This window comes from Hemicordylus capensis, chromosome 1 (genome assembly GCF_027244095.1).
Source record: "Hemicordylus capensis ecotype Gifberg chromosome 1, rHemCap1.1.pri, whole genome shotgun sequence".
In the NCBI taxonomy this organism is placed as follows: Eukaryota; Metazoa; Chordata; class Lepidosauria; order Squamata; family Cordylidae; genus Hemicordylus; species Hemicordylus capensis.
Genome location: NC_069657.1, coordinates 272,031,674 through 272,050,193, shown reverse-complemented (window position 1 = coordinate 272,050,193; position 18,520 = coordinate 272,031,674). Strand labels below are relative to the sequence as shown.

Below are 18,520 nucleotides of genomic sequence, written 5' to 3'. Positions count from 1 at the left end.
TTCTCCAAATGATTCTCCCTGCAACCTCATTTGCACATGAAGGGCTACCTGTTAACTTGTAAATTATGCAGATCAGGTTGATTGTGCGGCTGTGATTGCCCATTATCACTGTGACTTCAAGTTCTCCACTTGAATTTACAGCAAAATAGACTCTTGACCTGATTGAAATGTGCCTGATTCAGTGAGAAGTGTTTTTATTCATTTGACTTTTTATTAATCTCTGAACATTGAAAAGTAAAATTAAAGCCAGCATTGTGAAATGTAAAATACCACATTTTATGTGCCATTTGTGTTGTGTCCACCACAAGACAGCTGGAATAGGAGAAGACTGGGGAAGCCTGAGTTCAAAATTCCCATACCGCTATAAAGCCCAGCCTACCTCACAAGGTGGTTGTGAGGGTAAAAATAAATCAGCAGACACCAGGGAGGCAGTGGATGCTCTGAACTGGAGGCTGTTCTGGACTGGATGGGGGCAAACAAGCTGAAACTTAATCCAGATAAGACTGAAGTGCTCTGGGTTGGTAAAACCGATCATCTAAGTGGTGAGGTAAATCTGGTCTTGGACAGGGTTACACTCCCTCTGAAAGACAGTCCACAGTTTGGAGGCGTTTCTGGACCAGACGCTCTCCTTGGAGGCACAGGTGACAGCGATGTGAAGAGGTGCTTTTTACCAGCTATGGCTGGTACACCAGCTGCAACCCTACTTGGAGAAGTTAGACCTGACCTCAGTCACTCATGCTTTGATGACATCCAGATCGGACTACTGCAATGAGCTCTATGTGGGGCTGCCCTTGAAGATGGTTCGGAAGCTTCTGCTAGTCCAGAATGCTGCTGCAAAGATGTTTGTGGGCACAAATCCATCCTGAGGCAGCTTCATTGGTTCCCAGTTTGCTTCCAGGCTAGTTTCAAGGTGCTGACTTTTAAAGCTCTACACAGCTTGTGGCTGGGGTACCTGTAGGGCCTGCATTTGCCCATATGAACCTGCCAGGGCCCTCCACTTGGCATCTCAGGCCCTGTTCATAGCTCCACCACTAACAGAGATCCAGTTGGTGGAGACTAGAGACAGGGCCTTACCGGTTGAGGTCCCTTGGCTTTGGAACACTCTCCCCAAAGAATTTTGCCATGCTCCCTCCCACAGTGTTTCTAAAAAAACAATTTAAAACACATATTTTAATGAGGTTTTTTAATGTTTTATCTGCTGCTTATATCTGGTAGGTTCTTCAGTTTTTATAGTTCTCAGTTTTTAACTTTTATCAACTTTTAATTTGAAACTTTAAAAAAAAATATGTAATTTTAAATGTGGTTTTAGCCTGGTCTTTTAACTTGTTTAACTTTATTAGTACTTTATTTTACATTGTATCTATTTTATTAATGTTGTGAGCTGCCCCAAGCAGTACTGTACTGGAGGGGTGAGGTATAAATATTTTAAATACATTTTTGGAGATTTACTGAAAATTGTGAGATGCAAGACCCAAAAGCTTCTTAGTTGGCCTTTAAGAAGACCATAAAAATGCTGCTTTTTAATTAAGCATTTGGTGCTTTACCGAACTGTTTTTAACTTCTTAAAGTTTGTTTCTAATTGCTGGTTTTTAAGCTTGTAAAGGTGATCCAGAGATCATTGATTTGGGCAGTACAGAAATGTACCAAATAAATATAAAAAAATAAAATAAACAAAGCCTGCTTAGAGCTGGATCAGGGCCCACGAATGAAAGTTTCTTTTTATTTGTTTCCTTTTCTCCAGCACTGGAAATTTTCCATTTACTTTTTCAAATGTCTCTCTGCGGCCACAAAGACTGCAAGCTTAAAGGAAACATCTTGTAAAAATTGCTGCAAAATCTCCACAGCTAGTAATTGTGGCCCACCACAAGAAACCATTGCTTTGGATCCTCATCCTAAAAGGCATAACATGGATTAAATTCCATCACCACTGATGGCCCCCACTTGCACATAAGGAGTTTAGGACTAGAATTCAGGGCTTCAAATGGAAGAGATGCAAAAACAAAAACAAACCCACCCACCCCGCCGCAAAAAAAAAAACCCACACCCCTGTGTGTGTGTGTGTGTACGTACGCAAGTGTTTAAGTATCCCACAGCATGGTTCCTTCCCCACCCGCCAAGCAACAAGTTCTTAGCTGCATCCAAGGCCATTTCCAGACTTCACTCAGGTTTCAGAAGTGGCCTGTGGAATGAGATGGGGGCACCTGCTATATGTACAGCTCTTTAATGATCCTCTGGATCCTGGCCAAAGACCTACAACAAAACAGATCCACCAAAACCTAAACAGCAAGCTTATTGCTTGTTTTGGCATTGGGAATATTTTACTACTTATTTGATGTTAACAGAATACCCAAGAAAACAAGTTGCCCAGTTCAAAAGACCACTTTCCTATCCAAAAAAAGGGCAGTCTCATACGCTTACAGCCAAGGACCATTTCACAGAAAAACACCACTTTATCTAGCTTCTTGGCATAACTAATGATCTAGTTTGTTGGTTTTTGTTTTTTAAATATTCTAGATTTTCAAATATCCAGGGGAATGGTTCCAATTTTGAGCACACTTGGAAGCTGCCATTTGAAGAACATTTTGAGTTCTTGAATGACCAGTTTTAAAAAATAAAATAGAAAGATAGGACAAGACTCATTTTCTGAATGGCGTATGCTATGGCTTGTTAACTGCAGCTGCATCCACTTTTGATCATAGCATTTGTTACTGGAATGCTTAATATTAGAATTCATCTAGACCAGTGTTCTTCGTGGTAAAGCCCGAGGGCCAATGGAGGCCCCCATCAATCCTAAGTGCAGTTCTCTGGCAAATTGTTTATTGGGCCTGTGTGAAGCTTCGGCCAAAGCTAAATACTCTGCACAGTTCTCCTGGCACCATGTGCAGACAACCAGCGGGGGCTGGTGCGGTTGCCATGGGAGGGGGGGCAGCGGGGGGGCACCTTTAACTGTAAATTAGTAGGTGCTCACCTCTCCTTCCACCACACCGGAAAGCTGTTCAGAGCAGCAGCACACCAGCCAGCACCTGCTGCCGCGGAGGATCAGCTCCGCCACTCAGCTGGCCTCTGCACATGCCTGGGGGCCATTTGCTGGCCACGCACATGGCCTCTGCCAGCTGAGTGGCGGTGCCGATCCTCCACCACAGTGGGTGCTGGGCACTGCAGCACCGCTCTGAACATCTCTCAGGTGCAGTGGGAGGAGAGGTGAGCACCTACTAATTTACAGTTAAAGGTGCCCCCCGCTGCCCCCCCCACCCAGCAGCACCCACACAGGCCACCACTGGAGATAACCAATCTCACTGTGCAGTGCTGCACTTTCCCCAGCACTAGTGAGAGCCCCGTTTAGCCCCTGCCCCCTATCTTGGAAGGAGTCCATGGAGTGCTGGAAAGGGCAGCCCTTCCCACTGCTTTCCACTAGAGTTCCAAAGGGAGGGCTCCGTCTCTCTTAAAGGGCCTCCCCAGCACTGAAAAAAGTACGGTGTGGAGGTCAGCACGGTGGGAAATGACTCTCACATTGAAGGCTTTTTGTCAAAGTTTTTGCCCCATTTGAAGCATAGTGAAGATCACTGATCTAGGCCCAATATTCTTACCTGTTTGAAAAGGCCATTTATGGAAATCAAATTTATTTTATTTATTTATTATTCTAGTCCTATACCACCTCACCCAGATGGCTCTAGGAGGTTCACAAACAGATACAAACAAATAAACAACTCATTAAAACAAACAAAATGAAAACCAACTTAAAATCATTTCAGTAATCACTAAAGCCCAGACTAAAAATATATGTTTTTAAGGCTGCTAAAGCTTTTAAGCCTCCAATATCCATAGGGAGTGCATTCCAGAGCCCAGGAGCAACTTCAGAGAAGGCCTGATCCCAACTCACCACTAGGCAAGCTGGCAGCAACCTCTCCTGATGACCTTAATGTGTGGTGGGGATTACACTGAAGAAGGCACTCTCCAGGTAACCCAGTCCTAAACAGTTTAGGTCTTTAAAGGTAACTAGCAGCACTTTATATTTTGCCTGGAAACATATCGGCAGCCAGTGCAGCTGTTTTAAAAGAGGTGTAATATGGTCTCTCCAAGACACCCCGGAGGCCAATCTGGGTGCTGCATTTTGAATTAATTGAAGTTTCTAAACAACATACAAAGGTAACCCCAGTAGTCAAAGGCATTGCAGTAGTCACCTGCAGTAGCCTAGAAGTCACCAGTGAGTGCACCACATTCTGAGATCATTATCTTCAAGGAACAGACGCAGCTGTCCATCTGAGACAACAGGGTGAGGCCTGGGTCCAAAACATTCCCGAACTATGGCTGTTCCTTTAGAGAGAGTGCAACCCCATCCAGATCATGAGGTTATATCACATTCTTCAAATTATGACCCCTCACCATTAGTACCTCTGTCATTATTATTATTATTATTATTATTATTAATTCGATTTCTATACCGCCCTTCCAAAAATGGCTCAGGGCGGTTTACAAAGAAAAATAAAACAAATAAGATGGCTCCCTGTCCCCAAAGGGCTCACATTCTAAAAAGAAACATAGAACACACACCAGCAACAGTCACTGGAAGTACTGTGCTGCGGGTAGATAGGGCCAGTTACTCTCCCCCTGCTAAATAAAGAGAATCACCACGGTAAAAGGTGTCTCTTTGCCCAGTTAGCAGGGTTTTTGTTTTGATTCAGCTTCCATTTATTATCCCTATCCATCCCATTACTGCCTGAAGCAAAATTAAAGGAGCTATGCCATTTCCTGATATTGATGACAAGGAGAAACAGATGATGGTGTCATCAGCATATTGATAACACCGTGCTTCAAATCCCCTGATGATCTCACCCAGCGGTTTCATGCAGATGTTAGAAAGCATTTTTGGTTTTTTAAAGATTTTTTTTCCTTAAAAGGCAGTGTGTGTGCGTGTGTAAGAACTGTACTTTCTATATTCCCTATAGCAATCCTAGAATACTGATTCTGTGTTATGCCGGGCTCAAACATAAAATAAGAAGTTTTTCCTCGTGTTTACTGTTGCTAACGGACCAAATGAGACACTGAGGCTATTTCCACGAGCAACCACTGGGCTCGCAGGCGAGCCCGGTGGCTTACAAGCAGCTAGCCCACTTAGGTAGCCTGCCCCTTAAACTGGGTTTGCGGAGCCCCGTTTTAAAAATCGTAAGTAGCCTCAGTGCAGCTCCTCACGAGTAGGCCCCTGACCAGGAGGCTGAAAATCAGCCTCCTGGCTCAGGGGTCTGTCCAGCATGCCCTGCGCACTTACTTGCCCAGGGCATGCTGGAGCTTCTGGGTGCCACACGGCCCCCGAACTCCCCAGCCCTGGCTGCCTCCGTGATGGAGCCGGCAGTTGTGTGTGCGGCCACTGCGGCCGCCCAGAGCAAACTATCTGCTCAACTGCGGGGAAAGCGGGCTAAGCCCGCTCTCCTCGCAACCCCCCAGAGGCTAATCACACTAATCGTGTGAAGAGCCTCAAAGCTTTTATACTTGCACTGACGGCTTTGGTGTTTTTTTTGGGGGGGGGTAGAATGCTGTATGCAAGTTTTCGAGTAACACTTCAATTGAAGATCAGGTAATTTGAGGTTTGGTGCTGAAACTGAGCCTTGCGAAACATGCGACATGCTCTAACACTGAATTACAGCCCTCCCCTTGCTTTCAGTTTCTTAGTACTAGTTGTTCAGTAGCACCAACAGGGCTACTAGGACTTTGAAATACATGTGGAGTAAATTAAATTTGAACCAATATTAACATATTGTATGAACAGAAGAAAGTTAAGAAATCATACTTGAGAACGCCGAGTGGATCTACATCGTCTTCCTCCTCTTCTTCCTCTTTTTCTTTCTCAAGGTTTGCATCTTGTTCTTTGGGCAACTTGAACTCAGGAATTACACTGGATGTCTTTTCTTCTTTGAAGAAATCATAGCCTTCATTTTCTTCATCCTCCTCTTCCTTATCAGGAAGATTTTTACCCTTGACATCAATGATACTGGTGGATCTGGTTCCTACAAAAGAATGCATGGATATGCTGAATGTGCTGAATACTGATGTGCTTGTAGTAATAGTCAGGCTGGAGGGAGGACTAGGCCTCAATTAGAATAACTGTTTGGAGGGTGGGCTTTTCCAAAAAAGGAAGAAATCCTAGGAGAATCAAATCTCTGTGACCCAATCCAGAGTGAGGGGCAGGGTTTACTGGACAACAGCCTGTAGGAGGAGGGGAGATGTGTGTGACATTCAGTTCTTCCCTGAAGGCCTCTGAGTGAAGTCAGATCAGCAGCTTGCTACTATAGGGAAAGGAGAGACTTAACAGCCTTGGGCTGGGAATCAGACGGAAGTTCCTTACCTGAAAGTAAGTAGGAAGGATATGGACCAGTTTAGCTAGACATGTCAGAGAACTTATTTTTGTTTAAGTGCTTGGATCTGACTGCATGGTTCCTGAAGCTACTGGGGAAGGGTTTTACTTGAGTGGAAGCAGCGATTGTTGATGCCGCTACAGTTATCCTCATCATCCAATTATTAATAAATCCTTCTTGTTGTTATAGAGTGTCACTCCTTATTGGGTCCTGCCCTAGTCATCTGCTCTTGAAGGCCTAAGACTGCTCAAGCCTTTCTTATAGGGAGGGGTAGGGATGTGCATGAACCTGTTCAGCGTTCTATTCTTAGAATGCCAAACAGGTTCAGAGCCCCCTGCATTAGAACACGGGGGCACCTTTAAGGCATGGTGAGGGTGTTCTTACCCCCTCCGTGCTTCCCCCTCCGGTGATGCTTCAAAAACTGCTGGTGCGTGGCAGCTGCATACCCTCTTTCCACCCTGGTCAGCGTAAAACTGGAAGTGGTGGGTGCGCATATGCCTGGCACACACGTGCGTGTGCTAGTTTTTATTTAAAATATAATAAAATGTCTAGTACCTGTGAGAACAGTGGGTGGGTAGAGACATCATGCAGAACCATGGTTAAATCTTGGTTCTGTGCAACATCTCCAAGCCTAAGAAGTGTACACTCATTCCTCCCCTACCTGTGTGCAAGTCAGAAACAAACCAAAGCTGATCATGACATCCAAACCAACTAATCTTGGTTTATTCTAACCAACTTCCTTGAAATAAACTAAGATCTGAAACCCACTTCAAACCTTGGGTTCAGATCATGGTTTATTTCAAGAACTTTGGTCAGAATAAATCAAGACTGGTCAGTTCAGACATGATGACCAATTTGGGCATGTTTCTAGTTGGAAGAAGTATAACTCTTCCAACTTGTGTGTGGGAAGGGGGAGTGTGCACTCCCAAAACTCAAAGACACTGTGTGAAACCAAGATTTAACTGTCATTATGCATGATACCTACAGAAATCTTAGAAATCTAAGGGGAGGGATGCTGAGCATCCATGCTTTGTTTGGCACCCTGCTCTTTCACACAACTATCAGATTTTTAAAAAATATGAAAATGAGAAAATACATGCACATTTGTTTAAACTGTAGAAGTTAACAGAATTTGGCTTTTCTTGCAAATGCATTTGAATTACCTTAGTTAGTATACTAATTTTTAAAAAGCACATTGCATACATACATCACACAGATCACCTCTTGTATTAACAACTAAGAAGATAAGTCTTATTTCTCTTAAGGCACATAACATACTCCAGCCATGGAAGCTCTCTAGCACATTTCACATCTAGATGACAGAATGCTACAACATTTCTAGGATCAGAGTACAGGGTTCGTAGAAAAACAAGCTAAGTGTACAGCACAATTGGTTGTCAGAAGTGTTTGAACATGGCAACTGAACACAAACTAGGCCTTAAAAAACAAAGAAAAATGAGGAAGAACATTGATCATGTTACAAAACTTCTCTGGTATCTAAAGTTTGAGCTACTGGATTTTGATGAAGTTACACATGGTTTAAAGAGCACATGTTGGAATTACCTAGGAATTCTAGCAAGTAAGGGCTTGTTGCTAGATCTGCATCCTTGGAAATGGATCTCATAATCTCATTGAACACAGCTCTTCGTTCTCGAATATCAGATTCCCCAACAAACAGCACTTTCCTTGGCAGTGGTGGCAGAGATGCTTGTGGATAATGTGCAGTTAGTTTCTGATAGAACTCCTCAATCTCACTGTACTTCTTAGAGACCTATGATAACATGAGCAGAATATATTATTTTATTAAATGACAGATAGGGACAAGCATGTAAAGGAGAGCACACAATCCTTCATGATTCTGAAGTATAATACACACTAACTGAAGCTGAATCTAAAGATGGAGGTGCTCATTATGGGGCGGGGGATGCAATCTGGAAGACAGGATAGAATTTCCTGTTCTGGATGGGGTTACACACCCTCAGAAAGAAAAAGTATGCCATCTGGGAATGCTCTTGGATCCTGGTCTTATCCTGAAATGATAGGACGATATGACAGCTTCACCTATTCCTTTAAGAGAATGATTCCATGGTGCATCAGCTGGTAACCTCCAGGCTGGACTATTGCAATGTGCCCTATATGTAAGGCTGCCTTTGTACGTAGTCTGGAAACTTCAGTCAGTCCGAAATGCGGCAGCCAGATTGGTCTCTGAGATAACCTGGGAAAACCACATCATGCCTGTTCTTAAACAGTTGCACTGGCTGCCAGTATGTTTATGGGCAAAATATAAAGTGCTGGTTATTACCTTAATTTATTTTCCTTTATTACCTTAAAGCCTTGAATGGCTTAGGTTCGAGTTATCTGAGAGAGCACATTTCTCTGCATGATCCCTACTACTCATTAAGATCATCAGGAGATGGTCTTTGGATATCACCAGTTTGTCTGGTGCCAACTTAAGAATCTGACCTTCTCACAAGTTGCCCCTAGAGTGTGGAATGTGCTCCTTGAAGGTATACGAGGTTTGTCAACCCTGGAAGCCTTAAAAACTCATTTTTTCAGATTGACTTTTAATAATATTTAATGGTTTTAATGGTTTTTAATGAGTTTTATGTAACTATTTTAAATGGTTTTATTTGTATTGTGAACTGTCCTGAGTCGTATTTGGATGTGTGGTATATAAATGAAATGAATAAATAGATAAATATTCAAAAGTTTTGTCTCGACATATTTTCTTCTGATCCTAGAAAATTGCAGAGATTTTGTTTTTTTGTGATTACTCACTACACTAACCTCACAAAAGAATGTTATAAAGTTTCATCAAGTATTGTGACCAAACATCATGCTGAAGCTGGTCAGTTGCTTCCTTGCAGGATCAGGACTCACAAGTCAAGAGTTAGGGCTAGAAAGGCTGAAGGCCAAACTTCACCTTACGTTAATAAAATGCTTGCTTTTTTGGAGTTAAATGATAGCCAGAGGGATGGAGGATCAGGACCACAGCAGGAGGGGAGAGATTTAAGATTTTTTGTTATCCTTTTTTTAGCATAAACACATGCAGCGTATTCATAAATCGTATCTTGTATTTTACTATGTAACTGCACCAGAAAGTAAATACAAACACCAGTATGCCCACCACCAATTAAACAGACATGAAATTGTTACAAACAAGCACCAACTCTTGGTTTCAGATACTGAACAACAATACATTTGCATTAAACCTTTTACAGAGTCACAGAGTGAAAACTTTCTACAATATTAGTAACCTCTCTTTCCCTTTCCTATTAAAGAATAAACTCATGTTACATATTTGGGTAGAGGCATTGATTTCAAATGGGAACATATTTTGTAAGCAATTATTGAATTGTGAATGCTACTACGTTTCCAGCAATAAAAATTCTTTCAGAATGCCTCCATGCCTACACAATGTGTGGTTTAAGTAGTGTTTGGGTGCCCCCTATTGGAACTATCCAATATGTACCAGCCAAAAGATGAAGGCTCCTTCTGTATTGCTTGATTTCACTAAAGAAACTAATGTTACAAAAATGAAAACATGAAAAACATCCAACAACCACCAATCAACTTCTTATAGTAGCCCCCAACTAGGGATGTGTCCGAACTGTAGTTCAAAGCGCGGTTCAAGCACTTGCAGGAAAATTCAAAAGGGGACTTTAAGAGAAAGGAGAACAGGTGCTTACCTGCTCTCTGCCACCCCTTCCAGCTTCCTGCTGGGGTGGTGTGCATCCCCCAAAGCCCTGCATGCTGTCAGTACACACATGGCATCTGCTACTCCCAATTCCAAATCCATCAGATACTTATGCAGATTTGTCTGACATCTTTCAGCGTTAAACATCTGAGCTAGTCAGTGTATCTACCGGCAACATAACATTTTCTGACATTGCATTGGGACAGCAGGTTGTTTGATTCGATTATAAGCACTGGTTGTCTGGAACAGTCCCCTTTGAGCCTTTCTGCACAATCAGGAAAAGCACACCTTGTGTGTTTGGTCTACTGAGGGATAAAACTCAATATCTGACTTGATATTTTATCTATATGTGAAGAATTGCCATGTTGCTCCCCACCCTATGTCCATTTCACTGCTTGATGAAGTTTCCCTTCCCATTGCAATGCTTCACAATGCATCAAATGCCATATTGGAGGGTCTTCAGCCAACCAAAAGCAACTTACCTACGGAAGTTGGGAGCCTGAAAATGCTTGGTGCCCATTTGTAAGTCTGCATGTGAAACCCTGGATCTGCTCTGCTGATCCAGGAAGTCTCATGAAATGAAACTTAACTCCTTCAGTTGTCCAGTTCCTGAAAGACCCCTCACATCTGCATCACACCACAGTCATATTAGTCACAGCCATCTGGGCATGGAAGGTGCAAAATGGATGGATGAGGAGATCTCTCCTGATAGCAGAGATATCCTAACTTTGGGGGGAGAGAGAATGAACACATGTGCACAGAGCTTTAGCCAATGATCTGCATCCCTCCAAAATAGCCCAAGTATAGTGGCCAACCACTGTGCAGCATGCTGCCCTTCCTGGTTGGCGTCTTGCTTCCTCTAACTTTTCTATTGCTTCAGCCTAGCTCAACAACCATGTAGGCAGGAGAGCCTAAATCAGAGAGCCCATGTAGGCAGGAGAGCCCAGAGGCACCTTATAATGTGGTGATTCTTTTTATTTAGCAGGAGGAGAGTAACTGGCCCTCTCCACCCGCAGCACAGTGCCTCCAGTGACTCTTGCTGGTGTCTGTCTTATGTTTCTTTTGGATTGTGAGCCCTTTGGGGACAGGGATCCATCTTATTTATTTATTATTTCTCTGTGGAAACCGCCCTGAGCCATTGTTGGAAGAGCGGTATAGAAACTGAATAAATAAATAATAAATAAATAAATAAATAAATAAATAAATAAATAATGCAACAAGAGCCAAAGTTGAAAAATCCACCACAAACAGCAAGTGCCGCCTTTGTAAAGAAGCAGATGAAACCGTGGACCACCTAATCAGCTGTTGTAAAAAGATCGCACAGACTGACTACAATACAAAGGCATGACAAAGTAGCAGGGATGATACACTGAAACATCTGCAAAAAATACAAGCTACCTGTAGCCAAAAATTGGTGGGACCATCAAATTGAAAAAGTTGAAGAAAATGAAGATGTAAAAATATTATGGGACTTCCGACTACAAACAGACAAACATCTGCCACACAATACACCAGATATCACTGTAGTCGAGAAGAAAGAAAAACAAGTCAAAATAATCGACATAGCAATACCAGGGGATAGCAGAATAGAAGAAAAAGAAATAGAAAAAATCACCAAATACAAAGCTCTACAAATTGAAATTGAAAGGCTGTGGCAGAAAAAGACCAAAATAATCCCAGTGGTCATTGGCGCCCTGGGTGCAGTTCCAAAAGACCTTGAAGAGCACCTCAACACCATAGGGGCCACAGAAATCACCACCAGCCAATTACAAAAAGCAGCTTTACTGAGAACAGCCTATATTCTGCGATGATATCTATAACAATTGACAATAAAATTCTGGCATCCCAGGTCCTTGGGAAGGACTCGATGTCTGGATAAAACAAACCAGTCAATAACGCCTGTCTGACTGTGTAAACAAGAAATAATAATAAATCAAGCACCTAGAAAGGGAGACTGAGTGGGAAATTCTCGAGGCAGCATAAGGCCATGCTTGCTCATACTAACTAAGGGTCTGTCCAGACCGCAATAAACCATGGGCTTTCCCACAGGTTGTCAACACAATCTGACTGGCCATTCACTCAGACTGGCACGCTTTCACTTTCCTTCCTTTGCTTTCTTATCCTCTGGCTGCACGCCAAGCAGGGAGCTCATGCCATTTTGGGCACCTCCACCTGCTGGCCAGATCTTGCACCCAGGGATTTTAAGCATACTACTGGCTTAATCGCTGAATGCAAGAGCTGGCTGGCATGTGGTACTGCTGCCAAAATTGCATGAGCTCGCTCTCTGACACGCAGTCAGAGAATTAAAATATGAAAGGAAGGAGAGCCAAAGCCTATTGGTCTGTATGTATAGCCAGTCAATATACACTGACAATTTACGGCAAATAACTCACAATTTATTGCAGCCTGGGCAGACATACTGAAGATTCTGCGGTTCATCTCGAGGAGAAGGAACGGGACAGAGAGAAAAGCCCCCTTTTCAAAAGATTCAGTAAATACATGGAGGAGAGGAAGGCCACACCCGCCTGCCATGCCCTCAGTGGCAACACATCCCTCTCAATGGCTGTACCTGCATATATCATGAGAGTGAAAACTCCCAGGTGGCAAAGCTAGTAGGTGAGGTCGCCTCCCCATATTTACTGTATGGGAGGAGTTCTTGAAAAGAAGGCTGATGAATTAGTGTGACAGGAGGCACACTCTTTTTGAACTGCAGCTTCTTTAGGGGCTCTCACTTGTATTTCAATATTTACACTGCCTACCTGTCTCAAATTCATTCTGATATTATGCTTATTTTCAATGGAAAAACTGTTTCCTAAGAAAAATGATACTTTTTAACATGAAGAAATTGAAGTGATCTTCCTAATTGTGTTGCTGTATAAACATCATGTTTCAGAATAGTCTGGGTGGCCAGTAATGTTCAGATCCTTTTTAAACAGCTTTGTGTAACAGAGTAAGTCCTGGTGAGACTAAATATGTTTTCATTGTACAATTACTTCGGTGTGTTTTCAATAGCAATATAACATCTCTCACAGAGGAAAAGCAGAAAATCCCAGAAATTGTATTTCTTACAAAGACCTACAAGAATCTCTCAACCTAAAACTTAGTAGTTAAGATTAGCTGCACGCAGCCAAACTATTTAAGGTATTTGACCATGTCAGTGCTTGGGTGACCCAGAAATATTTCAGTGGATAAAAATACCATTCCTGTGGGGCACTGGAATGTTTTAATTCATTATCTCCTTGGAAAGGGGTAAAAGTACAAAGCACTTTGTCCACCAAGGACCCAAGACTAATGTCCTATTATAAGAAGGCTTAAAGAAGAACAAGAAAGCTGAGGAAAGCTTCCCACAACTCGGGCATCATTCATCAGGAAAACAGGGATGGTTTGCAAGCACATCCCACTATGTAATGGCACCAAGCAATGAGCTGCATGTGCAAATGGTCCATGACCGTTTCTTCTTCTCATGTTACCTCAACCATAATGCTTTTCAGGCATCGGTTCACACAGATAACGGAGACTCATCAAGAGATGAAAAATCAAGGCTGTTTCCACACATGCACACATATAATTTCTCTACACTTGACAACTGACAGCTGAATGTTGGCATGGACACCATCAAAAAGTATTGCCTCTGAGGCAATAGTTATTTTATTGAGAGTTCTGTCTGTGGTTTGATATCTGCAATGTATCATTCACACGTATAAGTCGCCATTCAGTACTGCAGCCATCTATTGATGGGCAAGCATGTATGAACTAGTCTATTCCAACAAATTGCCAAGGAAGCTGACAGTTCCCATCACTTGCATGCTACAGGTCAAGATCTTACTTACTACTACTTACTTACTACAAATATTTATATACCGCTCTTCAACAACATTCTCAAAGCGGTTTACATAGAAAAATAAATAATATATAAATAAGATGGTCATAAGATCTTCATATGCCTTCTAAAATACAGGAGCTTCCACCTATTATTATTATTATTTTCCATTTATATCCCGCTCTTCCTCCAAGGAGCCCAGAGCGGTGTACTACATACTTGAGTTTCTCTTTCACAACAACCCTGTGAAGTAGGTTAGGCTGAGAGAGAAGTGACTGGCCCAGAGTCACCCAGCTAGTATCATGGCTGAATGGGGATTTGAACTCGGGTCTCCCCGGTCCTAGTCTAGCACTCTAACCACTACACCACGCTGGCTCTCTATAGCAGACCTATTAGAGCAAACAATGTTTTTCTTATAAAACAGGTAAACTACATAAGTGACAGTTTCATTCACAGATGCCATCTTCAAATACCTTTCACTTTTAGTTTAATATATGCACTTATTTGTTTCTGGGAGCATGATGTACATGAATGGGTTCCAACCACATAAAACACAGAGCAGGTACTCAGCAGGGGACAAGCATCAAACACTGAATTGCCAGGGATTTTTGTGGGAATTCAGTAACTAAGAGTAATTAAGTGTTCCACTGGTTCCAGTGAGTTCTAGATGTAAAATACTTAAAACAACTCTTTTATAGCAGACCAATTTCTGTTAGCATAAGGGTATGTAGTACAAACTTGCTGTAAAATTGCAAATAACTCTTCTGCAGTCAGAATGCAAACATAGTAGTACTGTCCAGGCGTGCTTCAAATTGTGGCAGCTGTACCTGCTGTACAGCATCCAGGAAAGTGCACCTACAAGCCCCGCCCCCACCCTGATGTGTACTGAAACTCCACCCTCCCCGTTCACCATGCTTACAGCATTTGTCTGAAGAGAGAAATAAACACTATATCTAGATCTACTGTATAAATCTCCCTCCCTCCCTCTCCACACACACACACTAAACTGCCCAGAGATGAACGTTTGGGGTGGTATACAAATATAATAAATAAATAAAATATTCAAGCACAGCATGAAGAGAGGACAGCTGGTCTTGTGGTAGCAAGCACAAGTTGTCCCCTTAGCTAAGCAGGATCTACCCTGGTTGCATATGAAAGGGAGACTAGAAGTGTGAGCACTGTAAGATATCCCCCTCTGGGGAAGAGCACTGGGAAGCCACTCTGGGAAGAGCAGAAGGTTCCAAGTTCCCTCTCTGGCTTCTCCAAGATAGGGCTGAGAGGGATTCCTGCCTGCAACCTTAGAGAAGCTGCTGCCAGTCTGTGAAGACAATACTGAGCTAGATAGACCAATGGTCTGACTCAGTATATGGCAGCTTCCTATGTTCCTATGCTGTGTTCCTATGAGACAGTATGTTGGAGTATGTTGTAAGCTATTCACAGGTCCAGCACTCGCAGTTTTGTATATCCGCGGTTGGGTAATCAGCACCTGCCACTTTGACTGCCGGAAAGATAGAGAGCCATTTTATGGCTAAAAATGGAGACAGAAAAGGTGATCTTTGGCTGATTTTTAGCCCCATGGGCAACAGAGCAGCATGATGGGCACCTTGATGGGCCATTTGGGGGTTATTGGGGAGGAAATGGGGCAAAAACTGACTTTTGGGGGCCGATTTTTGACATCCGGGAACCTAGCCGCCTATTCCCCATTGCCCTAATGCCCCATTATTCATGGATTCACTATCCACAGGGGCCCCTGTGGAACAGAACCCCCGTGAACAATGGGGTTCTCCTGTATAAACAAGGGCCAGCTCAGACCTAGGTCTCACTTAGATAACACCTCCCTCCTGGCTGTACAATTTCAGACTGGAGGTGAGAACTCACCCCACATTCCTAATTTTAGTTCAGGGAATATGATTCTAGCCTAGCCTTCTCCCTGACATGCCAGTTTTCTTCATGGAGGACATTGTTTTTCATAGACGAGCAGGCAATTATGCAAGCCCTCACCATTAGTTTGAAGTGGTACCGCCCAGACAATTATTTCCCCTCTTAGTGAGAACTGGACCTTTTAGATATCATGCCTCCTTTGTGCAGCACGGCTAAAAATACCTAATGTTCCACATGGCTGGCATCATGTCTAAACATTTTTTTCAACCAATATGCATGCAGCATTTGCATCTACCATTCTGTCACCCTAGCCACTGTGCTGGCATGCAGGTACTGCATCGGTAGAGCTGAACACACAGGGTTACGAGTTTCCAAATGGGATACCAGGTGCTTGGAGGGCCTATGCAGATAAAGGCTTTTGGGTGGCATTGCATGTATCAGTGTGCAAATAGTTGTAGTCCACTTCAACACATCATTATCCAGTCTGGCCTGCTAACCATAATACAGCCTCAGTTCATTACATTATTTAGTCTCTTTCTCGTTCAGCAGTAAAACGATCTATTACCATAAACTGAATGATGTCTTCCGCTTTGTGCTTTGCTGATTTGAACGCAGCCAGCTGGGTAACAACTACAATATTATACTCCACATGGCCAGACATCATCTTTCCCCGGATTTCTTGGTACTCTGGAACTGACAGATCGATCCCTGTATGGGCATTCTGAACAGGTCTGCAAATGTAAACACAGAGAGTTTGGTCAACCACAGGTAATGCTTCTGCATCAGCAGACTCTGACCCTACACCAGTTTTTGACCCATATGCTTTCAACCCCTGCTAACTTGGCAAAAGGGCACCTTTTAACGTGGTGATTCTCTTGATTTAGCAGGGGGAGAGTAACTGGCCCTCTCCACCCCCAGCACAGCACTTCCAGTGACTGTTGCTGGGGTCTATCTTGTGTTTCTTTTTAGATTGTGAGCCCTTTGGGGACAGGGAGCCATCTTATTTATGCATTTTTCTCTCTGTGTAAACTGCCCTGAGCCATTTTTGGAAGGGCAGTATAGAAATCGAATAAATAATGATGATGATGATGATGATGATGATGATGATGATGATAACTGGGCTTACATCTATACATTTAAGACCAGATATTGGCATCTAGGAAGTAAAGGACAGCTGGCCTAAGCAAGATTGGGATGATGATAACTTGAGCACATTTTAGGGTAGGAGAAAAAGAAAATCAGAGACGCTTTCACATGTGGAAAATTGGAGGTAGGATTAAGTGGCACTGTTTACAGTGGTTTGGTTCCTACCTCTCGAGTAGATTCCAGATGCTGTCACTTGGAGATCATTGCTCTGTAAAGCGAGAGTTAGTATATGGAGTTCCACAAGGCTCCATACTATCTCCAACATTTACATGAAGATGTTGATCATTGGGAGAGATGATTGGGCAGTTTGGTGCAGGGTGTTATCAGTATGCTGATGACACACAAATCTATTTCACCTTATCAGCTTCATCAGGAAATGGCATAACTTCTCTAAATGCCTGCCTGGAGGCAGAAATGGGCTGGATGAGGGTGGAGGCAGAAATGGGCTGGATGAGATGAAACTGAAGATGACTCCAAATAAGATGGAGGTACTGACTGTAGGGGTGTGTGTATGTCAAAACCCAAAGGATGGTTTAAATCTGCTTGTTCTTGATTGAGTTACATGCTCCCTGAAAAATCAGGTACATAGCTTGGGAGCAGGGGTGTAACTATAATTGAGCAGATGGGTTCAAAGAGCCCGGTCCCCCGAGCTCCTGAAGATCTCCCAGCTCCACCCCTCCCTCTTTTCTTCATTATTCCCCTCACTCTGAGGGGCCACCAGAGAGAGGGGTGAACATGGGCCCCCTCTCCCCTAGCTACACCCCTTCTTGGGAGTGCACTTGGATCCAAAGCTATCTTTGGTTTCTCAGGTTGAGCCAGTGGCCAGGAGCGTTTTTTATCAGCTTTGGCCAATACATCAGCTACGCTCATTTCTGGAGGTAAGCGACCTTAAAACAGTAGTACATATGCTGATAACCTCCTGGCTTGACTACAGTAATGCACTCTATGTGGGGCTGGCTTTGTACATAGTCCGGAAACTACAACTGGTACAGAATGAGGCAACCAGGTTGGTCTCTGGAACAACCCAAAGGGACCATATAACACCAGTTCTGAAAGAATTGCACTGGCTGCCAATGTGTTTATGAGCAAAATACAAAGTGCTGGTCATTACTACAAAGGCCTGAATGGCTTAGGTCCAGGGTATTTAAGAGGCCACCTTCTTTGTCATGAACCGTGCCTCCTATTAAGATTATCTGGGGAGGTCCAGTTATGGTTGCTGCTGGCTCGTCTGATGGCCGGGCCTTCTCTGTGGCTGCCCCAGGGCACTCCCTGTCAAAATAAGAGCTTCTCCATCTCCGACTGCTTTTAAGAAGACTCCTAAGACACACCCGTTTCCCCAAGTTTTTAATTAAAATTAATTTTAAACTGTTTAATTGTTTTATTCTGTGAATTTGTTTTACTCTGTTAAATTTTTTAATCTGAGAAACTGTTTAAATTGTTTATTTTATATTGTAATTTGAACTGTGTACACCACCTAGAGACCCCTGCTAACTTGGCAAAGAGGCACCTTTTAATGTGGTGATTCTCTTGATTTAGCAGGGGGAGAATAACTGGCCCTATCCCAGCACAGTACCTCCAGTGACTGTTGCTGGTGTCTATCTTGTGTTTCCTTTTAGATTATGAGCC

At 43.1% G+C, this 18,520-nt stretch overlaps 1 protein-coding gene across 2 annotated transcripts in view; it reads right to left on the bottom strand.

The window, feature by feature from the left end:
- The window catches only part of HS1BP3 (HCLS1 binding protein 3), a 54,646-nt gene that overhangs the window by 34,825 nt on the left and 1,301 nt on the right, over positions 1-18,520 (bottom strand). For both annotated transcript variants that reach the window (XM_053285200.1, XM_053285201.1), the window contains 3 exons: positions 16,314-16,479; positions 7,914-8,121; positions 5,786-6,002 (listed from right to left, as the gene is read on the bottom strand). In XM_053285200.1, coding sequence (XP_053141175.1) covers positions 5,786-6,002; positions 7,914-8,121; positions 16,314-16,479 — 591 coding nt within the window. The remainder of the gene's footprint in view (positions 1-5,785; positions 6,003-7,913; positions 8,122-16,313; positions 16,480-18,520) is intronic.